This window comes from Leopardus geoffroyi, chromosome X (assembly GCF_018350155.1).
Source record: "Leopardus geoffroyi isolate Oge1 chromosome X, O.geoffroyi_Oge1_pat1.0, whole genome shotgun sequence".
Lineage (NCBI taxonomy): Eukaryota > Metazoa > Chordata > Mammalia > Carnivora > Felidae > Leopardus > Leopardus geoffroyi.
The window spans coordinates 84,006,774-84,021,726 of record NC_059343.1 but is presented as its reverse complement, the minus strand read 5'-3'; the positions used below and the strand labels follow the sequence as shown (position 1 = coordinate 84,021,726).

General features: G+C 39.0%; 1 protein-coding gene and 1 long non-coding RNA gene across 4 annotated transcripts; both read right to left on the bottom strand.

Annotated features, from left to right (window-relative positions):
- Positions 1–263: 263 nt before the first annotated feature.
- Positions 264–13,574, bottom strand: LOC123594498. 3 transcript variants are annotated; one of them, XR_006710759.1, is made up of 5 exons: positions 13,214–13,574; positions 12,642–12,707; positions 10,537–10,607; positions 9,920–10,006; positions 264–950 (listed from the first exon to the last, which is right to left on the bottom strand). It is a non-coding gene; the product is annotated as an uncharacterized LOC123594498 (long non-coding RNA). The 3 variants fall into 3 exon arrangements; XR_006710760.1 differs by lacking the exon at positions 264–950 and adding an exon at positions 3,853–3,900; XR_006710758.1 differs by lacking the exon at positions 264–950 and adding an exon at positions 3,853–3,900 and having other exon boundaries at positions 9,920–10,607.
- Positions 10,614–12,431, bottom strand: TCEAL9 (transcription elongation factor A like 9). The gene has a single exon (XM_045471227.1). It carries the CDS (start codon positions 12,265–12,267, stop codon positions 11,839–11,841), a length of 429 nt encoding a protein of 142 aa, XP_045327183.1. The 5' UTR covers positions 12,268–12,431; the 3' UTR covers positions 10,614–11,838.
- Positions 13,575–14,953: the final 1,379 nt, after the last annotated feature.

The window sequence follows — 14,953 nt, the reverse complement described above, 5'->3', positions numbered from 1 at the left end:
GCACACAAGCACTCTTTTTCTCTCTCAAAATAAATAAACTTTTAAAAGTAAAACTTTAAAAATATAAGAACTATACTTTCAGTTCAACCATCATTTTAAAAATATTTATTTATTTATTTATTTATTTTGAGAAAGAGTGAGATAGAGAGTGAGCAAGGGAGGGGCAGAGAGAGATCGAGACAGAGAATCCCAAGCAGGCTCTGCACTGCCATCGTGGGGCTGGACACAGGGCTCAAACTCACCAACCATGAGATCATGACCTGAGCCAAGATAAAGAGTTGGACAATTAACCAACTGAGCCGCCCAGGCACCCCAGTGCAACCATAATTTATTGAGCATCTACTATGTGCTAGGCAAGGCCCTGGAGATATAAAAGAGAACACAGTAGATATAGCCTTTATATTCTTTTGGAGTTCATGATTTAATGGGAGGAAGCCAGAGGAAAAGTGTAGTAAGTACTGAAGGGGCAGTTGGAACCCTGAGTATGAGGACTTAATCCAGTTCCCAGGGAAGTTTTCCAGGAAGAAGCAATGTGTAGAAGGTCAGTTTCTGGCATGACAGCATGAAGAGCTCTGGTGACCTACTCTCCAGTGAAACTGGTGAAAATTATAAAAAGGGGATATTCTAGAGTGTTCACTGTGAGAATCTCCAGGTGAGTGCAGTTGAGAGGGGAGTGCTCTCTCCTTCCAACCAGCCCTCACTGATGGAATGGGGGTTGTCCCGTGGGTGTGACACGATTGAGAATACAGGTGCCCTATTTGCTTTTGGCTTGGCTCAAGGTATGGTTTCACACTATGAAAAGTAAGCCTCAGGCTGCTGAGAGAACCTCAGGCTGCTGTTTCCTTTCTATCTCCACTGAGACATTAGCTCCTAAAGCAGAAGTGTCATTCTGAAAGAAGAATGCCATTGTCCTCACTCCCAGATCCAGAGTCCAGGTGCAGAGATTTTGCCTGGGAAGAGAAAAAAATCATAAGGCTTATAGGTTCTAACATTTTCCTGATGAAACTTAATTTTGAACAGAGCATGGAGAGATTCAAGCCACGAGTGCTCTAAAAACAGTGATGGTTATGGCGGAGGCATTTGGGGAGTGATTAATATATTCGATGAAGATACCAGTTAACTGTGGCCTGGCTATATTGTTTTAAAGAGCCACAGAAGGACATGGTTGGGAAGAGTATTCCTCCTTGGATTGGAACAAATATCAAACACTGACCTTTGGAACTCTTCCTTCAAAGGAACCCAATTTGATTCAATTAGTCTACAGAGCAATTGATGCCCAAAGGCATTATTGAAACTGGAAATTAGATGAGCCTAACATCTGCGTATGGTCAGGGCTGCGGCCTTCACAAGTGCTTCTCAGTTGCCTACCCCACCTTTACTTAGGTGAGACAGGATGGATAGAGGGGATTGGATTTGGATATTTCCCTTCCTCCATGTCAGCTGGGCTCTGATAAAATTCTAGTAGGTTAGAATTCTAGTAGGTTAGGCTTGGTGAAACAGTTTCTCTTGAGGGAAAGCCTTCTTACAAAGACTAGAATGCTCCACATGTTTTAAAAACAGCTACCTTTTGGAGCTCCAGGGTGGCTTAGTCGGTTAAGCATCCGACTTCAGCTCATGTCATGATCTCGTGGTTCATGAGTGCAAGCCCCACATCAAGCTCTGTGCTGACAGCTCAGGGCCTGAAGCCTGCTTTGGATTCTATGTCTTCCTCTCTCGGCCCCTTGCCTGCTCACACTCTTTCTCTGTCTCTCTCAAAATAAATAAATATCAAAAATTAAAAAAAAAATTAAAAAAAAAACAGCTACTTTTCCTCTCCCTTTGTCAGAAGCACAAGAGGATATTCTAGAGTCTTCACTGTGAGAACCTCCCAGGGCTTCTGGAGGTAAAACTCATAAAAGTGTGGAAGCACCCCCTAAGACTAAGCCTCTCTGGACATGTCCACATTGAACTTCTGGCAATTTGTTGATTTTAGTTTAGGTTTTCCTACCTCAGTACTGGTTTCCTGAAGAAGTTTCTGTTCATGGATTTTGTGCCAACAAACTATAATTCTCTGTATTTGCCTGTCTGTGTCTCCTTTTTTGGAGCAATGATTTGCTCAGTGACCTCAGTTCTCTAATGGATCTAAGAAGAGTAGTTGTTTTTCAGTTTGTTCAGTGTTTACTGGTTGTTAGGATGGAGCGACGGCTTCCAAGTTCTTGGAATTTGTTCCGATTTGTTTCCAATGCCAGAACAAAAGCCAGAAGCAAGAGGGACATTTTATAATGATAAGACTCAATCCAAAAGGAATATATAACAATTATAAGCAACAAAATACATGAGAAAAAAGTGACAAAAATGAAGGGAAAATAGACAATTCAACAATAATAGTTGGGAGACTTTAATACCCCACTTTTGATAATAAATAGACCAAATGGGAAGAAGATCAACCAGGAAATAAAAGACTTAAGAACACCATGTACTAACTAGACCTAATAGATATGTTGAATATCCCACTCAACAACAGCATAATGCACATTCTTTTATTTTTTTTTTTTTAAATTTTTTTTTCAACGTTTTTTTTTTTATTTATTTTTGGGACAGAGAGAGACAGATCATGAACGGGGGAGGGGCAGAGAGAGAGGGAGACACAGAATCGGAAACAGGCTCCAAGCTCTGAGCCATCAGCCCAGAGCCCGACGCGGGGCTCGAACTCACGGACTGCGAGATCGTGACCTGGCTGAAGTCGGACGCCCAACCGACTGCGCCACCCAGGCGCCCCAATGCACATTCTTTTAAATACACATGGAACATTATTCATGGTAGACCATGTGATAGGCCATAAAACAAACCTCAAATAAATTTAACGGTTAGGAATGATACAAGATATGTTCTTTGACCATAATTGAATAATATTTCATATCAATAACAGAAAAAAAATAGGAAACTCATGGATATCTCGACATTAAGCAAAACATTCTTAAATGGCCAGTGCATCAAACAACAAATCAAAAAGGAAATCAGAAAATACTTTGAAATGAATGAAAATGAGACACAACATACAGCATATCAAAGCTTATGGAATGGAACTTTGGTATCATAATATACAATATTCCAAACTTCTGGGATGGAGCTTAGAGGGAAATATATAGTTTTAAATGTCTATATTAAAAAAGAAGAAAGGTCTCAAATCAAAATCCTAACTTTCCACCTTAAGACACTGTGGGGAAAAAAGAGCAAACTAAACATAAAGCAAGTAGAAAGTGGGATAATAATAAGTAGAGCATGAATTAATGAGATGGAGAATGGAACAAGTAGAGAAAACTAGTGAAACCAAAACTGGTTCTTTGAAAAGATCAATAATATTGACAAACTTCAGCTAGACTGATGGAGGTAGGGGTGAGGAGAGAGAGAGGAGAGAGAGAGAGAACTCAATTTACTAGAATCAGAAATTTAAAAAAAGGTCATGACTACTGACCTTATCGATATGAAAAAGGATCATAAAGGAATAATATAAAATACTGTATTCCATTATATTAGATAACTTAGGTGAAATGGACAAATTACCAGAAATACACAAACTGCCAAAACTATCTCAAGAAAAAATAGATAATCTGAAGAAATTTATAGCAAGTGAAGAGATTGAATAAGTAATAATAATAATAATAAAACTACCTACAAAGAAAATGTAGGCCTACATGTCTTCACTACTGAATTCTACCAAACATTTAAAGAAGAATCTTTTGGGGCACCTGGGTGGCTCAGACGGTTAAGCATCCGACTTCAGCTCAGGTCATGATCTCACACTCCATGAGTTTGAGCCCCATGTCAGGCTCTGTGCTGACAGCTCAGAGCCTGGAGCCTGCTTTGGATTCTGTGTCTCTCTCTCTCTCTTCCCCTCCCCTGCTCATTCTCTGTCTCTCTCTGTCTCAAAAATAAAAATAAAAACATTTAAAAAAATAAAGAAGAATCTTTCACAGACTCTTCCAAAAAATAGAAAATGAAAGAATACAGCTCTCATTTTATGAGATCAGTATTACACTAATACCAGACAAAACCAGACAAAGACATGACAAGAAAAACTATCGACCAGAATCTCTTATAGAAATGGATGCAAAAATCCCCCAAAGAAATATGAGGAAAACAATCCTGGTAACGTAAAAAAGCAATTACACATCACGACTACATGGGATTTATCCCAGAATGCAAGGTTGGTTTAACATCCCTAAATCAGGAACCTCCTCAACATGATAAAGGGCATCCATTACCAAAAACCCCAGCTGGCATCAGACTTCGTGCTGAATATACTGGATGCCTTACCCGTAGGATCAGAAACAAGACAAAGATGTGTGTTCTCACCATTTCTATTTAACATTGCACTGAACGTTTTAGCCAGGGCAATTAGTCAAGAAAAACAAATGAAAAGCATCCAGATTGAAAAATAAGAAGTAGAACTATATTTACAGATGACATGATCTTGTACATAGAAAGTTTTATGGGATCCACTGATAAACTAATAGAACAAGTAACTTCAGCATGGTTGTAGGATGCAAGTCAATATACTAAACTCAGTTACGTTTCTATACACTTGCAATGAACAATCTGAAAAGGAAATTAAGACAACAATTCTATGTATACTAGCATCAAAAGAATAAAATACTTAGAAATAAATTTAATAAGGAAAGTCCAAAATTTATATTTTGAATACTACAAAACATTATTGAAAGAAATTAAAGAAGACGGGGTGCCTCGTTGGCTCAGTCAGAAGAGCATGCAACTCGATCTCGTGGGTCATGAGTTCGAGCCCCATGTTGGATGTAGAGATTACCAAAAAATGAATCTATAAAATTTGGGGCACCTGGCTGGCTCTGTTGGTAGAACATGTGACTCTTGATCTCACAGACATGAGTTCAAGCCCACACTAGTCATAGAGTTTACTTAAGAAAAAAAAAAAAGATGCAATTAAATGGAAAAAGGTATCCCATGTTCATGAATTCAAAATGTTTTTAAAAAAATTTTAATGTTTATTTTTGAGAGATAGACACAGTGCACGAGTGGGGGAGGGGCAGAGAGTGAGGAAGACACAGAATCTGAAGCAGGCTCCAGGCTCTGGACTGTCAACACAGAGCCTGATGCGGGGCTCAAACTCACAAACTGCAAGATCATGACCTGAGCTGAAGTCGGACGCTTAACTGACTGAGCCACCCAGGAGCCCCTGGATTTAAAATTTTAATATTGTTAAAATGGCAATACTCCCCAAATTGATCTACAGATTCAGTGCAATGCCTTTCAGAATCCCATCTGATTACTTCGTGCAAGTTGATGGACTGATTCTAAAATTTATGGCATTGCAAGGAACCTTAAATAGCCAAAACAATCTTGGAAAACAGTAAAGTACATCAAACCATTTTCTGGTTTTGAAGCTTACTACAAAGCAATGATAATCAAGACCATGTGATACTCATACAAAATAGACATATAGATCAGTGGGATTGAACCAAGAGTGCAGAAATAAAACCATGTGTCAGCCAATTTTGAACAAAGGTGCCAAGACCATTCAATGGAAAAAAAATCATCCTTTCACAAATAGTGCTAGAACAATTAGTAACTTGCAAACTAATAAAATTAGATCCCTACCTCACAGGATACACAAAAAAAATAACTAAAAATAAATCAGAGATCTAAATATAAAATATAAAATAATACAACTATTAGAAAAAAAAATAGGGGAGCCTGGGTGGCTCAGTTGGTTGAGCAACCAACTTCGGCTCAGGTCATGATCTCACGGTTTGTGAGTTCGAGCCCTGAGTCAGATTCTGTGCTGACAGCTCAGAGCCTGGAGCCTGCTTCTGATTCTGTGTCTTCCTCTCTCTCTGCCCCTCCCCGACTCATGCTCTGTCTGTCTCTGTCTCAGAAATAAATAAACATTTAAAAAATTGTTTAAAAAAAAACATAGGGGTAAATCTTCATGACCTTTGATATGGCAAAGGATTCTTAGATATGACACCAAAAGCATGACCAACAAAAGAAAAACTACATTGAACTTCATCAAAACTAAAATCTTTTGAGCATCAAAATACACCATCTGGAATGTGAAAAGCCAACCCCACAGAATGGGAGAAAATATATACAGGTCATATATTTGATATGAACTTGTAAATGAAATAAAAACTTGTAACTCAATAATAAAAAGGCAAACATCCCAATTTAAAATGGGCAAAGTATTTGAATAGACATTTTTCCAAATAAGATATACAAATGGCCAATCAACACATGAAGAAATTTCCAACATCATTAGTCATCAGGGAAATGCAAATCAAAACCACAATGAGATACCATTTCACCCATTAAAATGGCTAGAATCCAAAAGTCAGATAATAAAAAGTGTTCTTAATAATATGGGGAAAATGGAACCCTTACACACTGCTGATGGGAATGTCAAATGTTCAGCCATTTTAGAAAATAGTATAGCAATTCCTGAAACAATTAAGCACGGAATTACTGTATGATCCAGCAATTAAATTCCCAGATATCTACCCAAGTGAAATAAGAACATGAGTCCTCATAAAACTTGTTCATAGCAGCACTATTCATAATAAGTAAAAGATGGAAACAGCCCAAATATCCATCAATGGATTAATGGATAAACAAAATGTGGCATATCCATACAATAGAATATTGTTCAGCCATAAAAAGAAATTGCTGCACAATTGATGAACCTTGAAAACATATGCTAAGTAAAAGAAGCCAGTCACAAAGACATTTTTTACAAGCACACTCTTATGAAATGTCCAAGATAGGGAAATATGTAGAGTCTGAATGTAGATTAGTATTTTCTTAGAGCTGGAGGGACAGAGACATGGGAGGAGGGGTCATAGCTAAGGTTATGGTGTTTGTTTTTGACTTGAAAATGTTCTAAAATTGACTATGGTGATAGTTGCACATATCTAAATATAGTAAAAACCACTGAATTGTGCACTTTAAGTAGGTGAATTGTCTGGTATGTGAATTATATCTCAATAAAAAAAGAAGTTTTTAAAAAAGAAGTAACATCCATTCTGAGATGGATGAGTAAGGGTTATCCAGGCTAAGTGTGTGAGGAGTGATTGAGAGAATGCTTCAGTCAGGGAGAACCGTGGGAACCAAGATCAGGACTCAAAAGGGAATGGACCTTTGAAGAAATAACAGGAATTCTTTCAGCATCACAGTGATGTTGGATGATGTTGTTGTTGTTAATATTTATTAAATACCAACTGTTACAGAGTAAATATTAGGAGCAAGGGCTTTGATCTTAGGCAGGCATTGATTGCATTTAATAGCTGGGTGACCTTGGCCAAGACACTTTCTCTTAGCTTCACTTTCATTTTTTATTAAATAGTAGGCTAATGATATAACATCTGGAAAGGACTGAGAGTTCATGGAAGGGAAAAGGACTCTAGGTCCAAGAAAAAATTTTGACAGTTACAAAGCAAGGATGGTACAATTATCCATTAGGAGAAATTTTTAAAAATAATTATTTCTTAAAAACCCAGATAGCAGGAAGCTTGGTGAGATATCAAAATGCCATTTAAAAAGACATGATCGGGACGCCTGGGTGGCTCAGTCAGTTGAGCGACCGACTTCGGCTCAGGTCATGATTTCAGGGTTTGTGAGTTCGAGCCCCACATTGGGCTCTGTGCTGACAGCTCAGAGCCTGGAGCCTGCTTCTGATTCTGTGTCTCCCTCTCTCTCTGCCCCTCCCCCACTCATGCTCTGTCTCTCTCTGTCTCAGAAATAAATAAACATTAAAAAAAATTAATAAAAGAAAGACATGATCACTCCTTTTAGTGAGCTAAAGGGCTTCATTTTGATGTTTGTGGGTATGGATATGTATGTGTGTGTATGTATTTTTATACTATATCTCCTGTCCTTCATTTTTCTTTTAATCACAGCATAGTGAACGTGTAGTACATATGGATCTACCTTATTCCTTTAAAGATTCTTTACCCACACTGTACTGAAAATACTGCGGGGAGTGGGGTGCAGGCAATATATTTGAATAGACATTTCTCAAAGTAAAATGTACAAATGGCTAATAAGTACACAAAAGACACTCCATACCCAACTAAATTATCCATCAAATGGTGCAGCTGTTTTTGCTAAGGCTGTTGCAAAACGCTGGTGTCAGAGCATCAAATAACTGCTTTTGGACACTGTTATGTGTGAGATGCCCCACCCTCCCTCAACCCTTACCCTACCTTTAACTTTGCTTGTAAAGGGAACAGACCAGTTTTTCTCTTGGCTTTTGCCTTTTCCTTTTATAGAGGCAACGATGATTATGTGTGTATGGGATTTGAGGCTGGCTTTTAAACACACACTCTCCTATCAGTTTCTCAGTGAAAAAATTTGCATAAAATTACTCCTGTCATTAGCATCCTGATAAATGCATTGGTTGTGCTCCTCTACTTTTATTTTGTGCATCATGGTAGCTATGTCTTATTGTAACATTAAAGTTCCTCATAGACTATTTACTTTTAGTTTCTTAGTTGTTCTTTTCAGTTAATTGGGATTCATTCAAAATTCTGTGTATTAAGTAAAAATTAGAAAGTTACAAATGCCCTGTTGACACTCTACAGTATAATGCATTATCTGCTTTATTTACCTTGGAATTATAAATCCAAATTTGTGATGTTAGGAAAGGCTTGCCATTCACATTAAAATTTACTGCACAGAGGGGTGCCTGGGTGGCTCAGTTGGTTGAGTGTCTGACTTCAGCTCAGGTCATTATCTCACAGTTTGTGGGTTCGAGCCCCGCATCGGGCTCTGTGCTGACATCTCAGAGCCTGGAGCCTGCTTTGGATTTTGTGGCTCCCTCTCTCTCTACCCCTCCCCCATTCATGCTCTGTCTCTGTCTCTAAAAAATGAATAAACCTTTAAAAAATTAAAATTTACTACACAGAGAAAACCGTTACTGGGAGAGTCAATCTGCTTTGAATTCTGAGCATCCCTGCACATTTTTATTGGGTATACCAAGAATGTAAGACCCTGACCACTCTACGCAGGCAGGCCATGTGTCAGAGTTGTGTTTGCAACAAGCAACTTGGAAGAACAAGGTAACATCTTTCCCTGGACACAGAGCAGGCTTGCTTTTGTTTACCATGAAAGTGATAAGATCTCCAAATACAAGGTTTCTTTCCTGTTACACAAAGCACTGCATGTGCGGACATCCATAAAAGAGCCTGTGTCACCCCATGGAACTTGAAGATCATGGAGAAATAACACAAACCAATATGAAGCTCTGGCTATGGCTTTTGCCATGAGTAATATTATAATCTCTGACCTGGGATTCTAGTCATCTTTTGCCAGTATCCATTAAACAGTAGCAGGTTAATTTGTTAATTTGTAAGTAGGGTAAAATCCCAGATGGCATAATTCTTGACAGGTGTTTCCAGATATTATCCCTAAATCAGTTATGCTAGGGGAACGTTTCCCACTAAGATGATTTTTGCCACATCTGTGTACCACCTCTGCTATTAGTATTGTGTTCTACCTCATGTCTGTCTTCAAAGTGACTTACTAACTTAATTTGAATACTATTTTTTAAAAGGAAACTTTATAACAACACCCTGAATCTATACTATAATCATTTGCCTGAAACAGAGTATTCATTAATATACATTCAAATAAACACATGGACATCACAATTATATATATATATATATATATATATATATATATATATATAATATATTTGTGTACTATCTAAAATCTAAAATTATTCCCACCTACCACCAGGCCCTCTAACCCCAACCTGATTGCATCCACAGTTGTCATGGCTCGGACAGACTATCACAACCAATGCTTTTAGTTAGTCAATTTTGAGGTCTTCTTCCATATAAAAAGTTCTCATCAAGTACCCTTGTGAAGGAAAATAAAAGGAAGAAAGGAAGTCTAGTGCTCTGACCTGCCATAGGGACTTTTGTCATCCTCCAGGTAAGTATATCCAGGACAGCCTGGTCATCAGCAAAGGAGAGTCTAGTGCCTGCTTCATCTGAATCAGAGAAACCAAAGTCAGACCCACCATGGAGAGGAGTGTGGTTTGAATGAGCCTTTCTATATCCTACCTGAGTACCACTCCTTTGAGTGCCAGGGGATTGGATCCATCTTGTCTTAGAAAACTGACTTAGTGAGCCCCTGGAAACTTCTTACTCCAGTCAGAATCCAGCCCGACTAGCATCCATCAGGTTGTTACAACTTTGAAGAATAGTCTAAAGTCATGAATTGCCCAAAAAAGAGCATCACAGAAAAATAAAATAACACACTACTGGAAAAACTGTGAGCCATATATACATATACAGATATCTATATAGGTACGTAGATTTGGATGCAGATATACACAGTTTTACATAGCACTTTCACATTTCCAGGTAAGGATGGCACTATCCCCAAATCTGACTTGAACGTCCCTTTAATTTGTTTAATGTTTATTTATTTATGAGAGAGAGACAGAGTGCGAGCAGTGGTGAGGCAGAGAGAGATGGAGACACAGAATCTGAAGCAGAACCTCCCTTTAAAATTTACCCAGGTCTAGAGGCATCTGTGGAACTGGTGAGGAGGGCCTGTCACCAGTCTTCTGGGAGAGATCACTCACCCTAAGGAAATAGTCAGAAGATAAAACCATAATCTTTAGACTCAAAGAGAAGCAATTCTGATTAAAGCATAACATCTGTTACTCACACTTGTCTTCTGGTCCAATCCCCAAATTGATGCATTGTGTCGGAGTCTTAACTGTCAAGATACCTATAAGATATGGCCCAAGTTGCCCTGCATAACTATGTAAATTTAAGAAATGGACATTCTCCCCCCTTCTGTGGGTCTGAGGATTCAGCCCACTGGGTGTTCCAAAGAAATATGTTAGGCTTCACTATTTGAGAATTCCAGAACATTATCAGCCCATAGGCAGGGGCCTGGATGAAGGGGCAGAACTATCGAATATACATGACAATATCAAAGGGATAATAAAGGGAGGTTGGGCAGGCACAGAAGGAAAGGAACATAAAGGTGGCACTCACCTAACAGTTGCCTGGATTTATTCTTAAGTACAGGTGAGAACTACTTTCTCTATCATCCCAAATAGCTGATACAAATCCCTTGGGAATTGGGATCCTGCATGGGCTGATGGGGGGGAAAAACCTGCTAAAATAGAGCTCACAGTGATTACCTTATTTGGTCCTCATATATCCCTTAGAGATCAGAGTCTCTATTTTACAGATGAGAAAAAATATAAATTTATTCTTCTAGCTAAGTGTTCTGGTGGTAATTTGCAATTCACATTTGCTTCTAAAATTCTCTCAACAAATATTAAGTGCCCCAGTGCGTTTAGAAATAAATTAAATACTGTTAGTTATTTCTTTTTTGTTATAAAACTTTTATTATTTTAACAATAATGTGTGTACATTCTAGGAATAAGAAAAAATACAAATAAGCAGAGTAAAAAATTACTCATAATCCTACAAATGATTATACTTTTTGTCTTTCATCCTTCACACGTTTTTCTGCGCATATAGGTAATATACAAATGTATTCTTTCTTTCAAAAATATGATATTCACATATTACTTAGTAACTTTTTTTTTCATTTTATATCCTGTCAGGAACCTCTTTTTGTACAAATGAGTAAACCTCTCCTATTAAAAGGCAGAGACTTTTTGTATTGTTCAAAATATGATAAAAATGAGATGCAGATTAACAAGAAATGCATCTAAAATCACTAATAGCAACAAATTAAAAGTAGAAAGATGGAAAAAGGTATATCAAGAAAATGCAAATCAAAGGAAAGCTAAATGGCAATGTTAATATCAGAAAAAAATAAAATCAAGGCAAACTACATTAAATAGGGATAAGGATGGTTTCGGTTAACCTTCCAACGCATCACTATAAGTTTGTTTCTTACTCTCCTTATCTCCTCTATTTCACTCACTTCTCTAAACATATCTTCCTTGCTTAAATGCCTGTTGTGTATATCTTCTTTAAATTCCTGCAGAGACTGAATCAGTCTTTCTCTAAAAGTTCCTTCCGTTTTTTCCTCCTCCTCTGGCTCTTCTTCCACCTCTGGCTTTTCCTCAGGCTTTGGCTCTTCCTCAAGCTTTGGTTCACTCTCATTTTCTGGTTTTCCTTCAATTTTTTGACAGGATTTCATCTTGTGAGTCTCTCCCTTCCTTTCTTCCTTCTTTCCTTTTCCTTTTTTTTTTTTTTTTTTTTTTTGATTTATTCCTCTCTGAATACAATTACTGCTAGGAAGCAAGGTGACCATAAGTCAAATATTTGGTGAATGGACCAGTGCTCTGGACAGAGGTCTTTCTTTGATTCAGAGCTATCATCAAATATCTTCCACTTGGGAGACTCAATCAGCAATCAGAGTTTCCCTGAGCCGGCGGCTCTTACCTCCATTTTCTACCTCCCTACCTGTCTCTTGTCCCTCCCTGCAGCCTTTTTCAAGGTCTTCCCCCCCACCCCCCCACTTTTCCACGCCGGACAAAACCCAACACCCTCCTAGAACAGCGTAGGTTGGAGAATAGGCGGTGTGTGTGTGGGGGGGGGCGGGTAGGAAGAGTGGGGCCCACGACCTCTGACATGCGCATGCCTCACCTTGACACCAGGGGTATTTATAACATTTCCCTCATATACCTGTACTGATCTGAACAGTTTCTTCCTTGCCTCTTCTAGCCTTGTGTAGTGCTAACAATAACAGACCTGCGAACAAACAGAAAACGGGAGTAGAGTGGGATGTGTTGGAGATGGGGGGAGGGGTGGCAGTAGGGGAGGGGCGAACGCTTGGTGGGGCGACCAGGACCTTGTACCTTTTTCCTCATTAAGGTACTTGGTTATGACAACTTTCCCACTTTCTGTTTCTCCCACTTCTTCCACCCCCACCCCCGCCCCACAGTACAATTTAGCTGGAATTTCCCAACAGACAAGGAGTAAGAAAAGCAGATTATTTCCAAACTATCTTTAAGACTGGGGCAGGGGTTGGGGGGAGGGGAGGTGTTGGGAAAGCAGTCTGAAGTGGCAGAGAATGATTATTTTTAAACTATCACAGTTCTCCTTGTCCTTCTTCCCGGACCCCTAGGCCCTTTCCCAATGGTCATCACTTTCTGTAGACTTGGAGGTAGGAGGTGGAGAGATGGCTTTGACCAGGTCTCTGCCCTAAGCCACTCCCACCCTAGAAGTCCCCAGGCAGCACCTATTTTGATACCAACCTGCAGAATTCCGTCAAGTTAACTCCTCTTTCCACTGCCCTCAGGCTCTGCGGTTTGCCTGCTAAAGAAAAGGTGATACCCAGACGCGAACAAGGACCAGACTAGCAGGACTTCGGTACACGTCGACTCCTGGTCACGTGAGATCTACGTCACCAGCGAGCTCGGGTCCCCAATCTCCACTCCAACCAAAAGCGAGGCAGAAGTGCGCCTGCCCCCCTGCGCCCTCCCCTGTTATACATCTGGCCTTGTCCTTCTGTTATTGTTGCCTATCCGAAATGGCAAAATGTTATTCGCCTTTCTGACTACTGGGGAATAGCTGCATCTTTTCTTTCTGGAGCTACTAACTTTTCTACTTCTTTTAAGAATTGCCGCTTCGTGCCTTCAGCTCCCAAGATTAAGAACTCCTCCACCCATCGCCCCTCCTCCAGCCTCCATTTCATATACAGTCTGGTCCTTGGCTGTTGTGTACAAGGTTGGTTTGGCAAGGGTTTGTAAAAAAAAAAAAAAAAAAAAAAAAAGAGCCTGGGACAGGAGTGAGATTTTTAAATGTAGTTTTCGCTTTGTTCTTAATGCTTTTATATTCTCTTTTTTTTAAACAAAAGTAACATGTTTTTTTATAGTTGGAAAAAACAAAGACAAAATTAGTTAAATGTATGAACACATGTGCAGTCCTGGGAGTATTTCCTGGCATATTGTAAGTGCTCTAAAAGTGCAAGCTATTATTATATTAGGATTTCATTTGGGGAAAATGATTGAAAATAAAAAAAAAAATAAAGTAATATTTGACCCCAGAGCCTTGGTAGTGATATTTGCCAGGAAGCTGTGCTGCCTACAGAATCATCAATTGTCAGGTACATATTATGATCCAAAATTTCCTCATCTGAAAGGTAATAATAACGTATGCCTCATAGAACTGACTTTTGGAAGTTCTAAATGATACTTGGCTCAAAGCCTTTGGCTCATATAGTCTTCAACAAATATTGATTACCTTTCAGCCTCACTTCAGTCTTTATTTTAAGTCACAAATTTTCCAATAAAAGTTACATAGTTCTCAGAGGTAACATTTAAAAAATAACAGGAGGTGACACACATGTATTTTTTTTTAAATAAGGTTTGTTGCCTTTTTGTGAGACAGATTAAAGAGGTTAATAGATTATGTGGAAAGAAAAAAAACCTTCACCTCATGTTGTTTTATTTCACTTACTCTTCTTTCATATTATTCTGTCTTCTGGGAAGCGTGTGTATTTGAGTACCAGAAAACCCAAGATATAATGGTTTGGGTCTCCCAGACAGAACACTGGCTTGACAAGATATGTTAGTCCCAGGCCAGACCTAGAACTGACTGTGTGACCCTTAGTAAGTGTAGAAAGCAAAATGAACTCTCTCATGTCAAGCAGAAGCCTGTGTCAAGCAGGGGCCCGGTGTCAAGCAATGACACAAGTATTTAAAGGTACAGCAAGTAGTTAAAGGACATCTCACTGCGACCAGCACAAGCTGATGACGCTACAGAACTGATAAGCGGAATCAGAGGAGGTCTGCAGGGACCAAGACTGATTAAATCCCTTTAAAAAGGGGATTATTTTTTGCAGCAAACTGTCAGACTCTTCAGATATGACACCACTACTGAAAAGGAGGAACCTCCTTCACATAAGACATGAGATTCCTTTGGAGGAATTTAAAGGAAAGGGTGGACTGCCAGGCCAACAGGAACTCAGAGAAGGCAATGGCCAGTTAGCACAA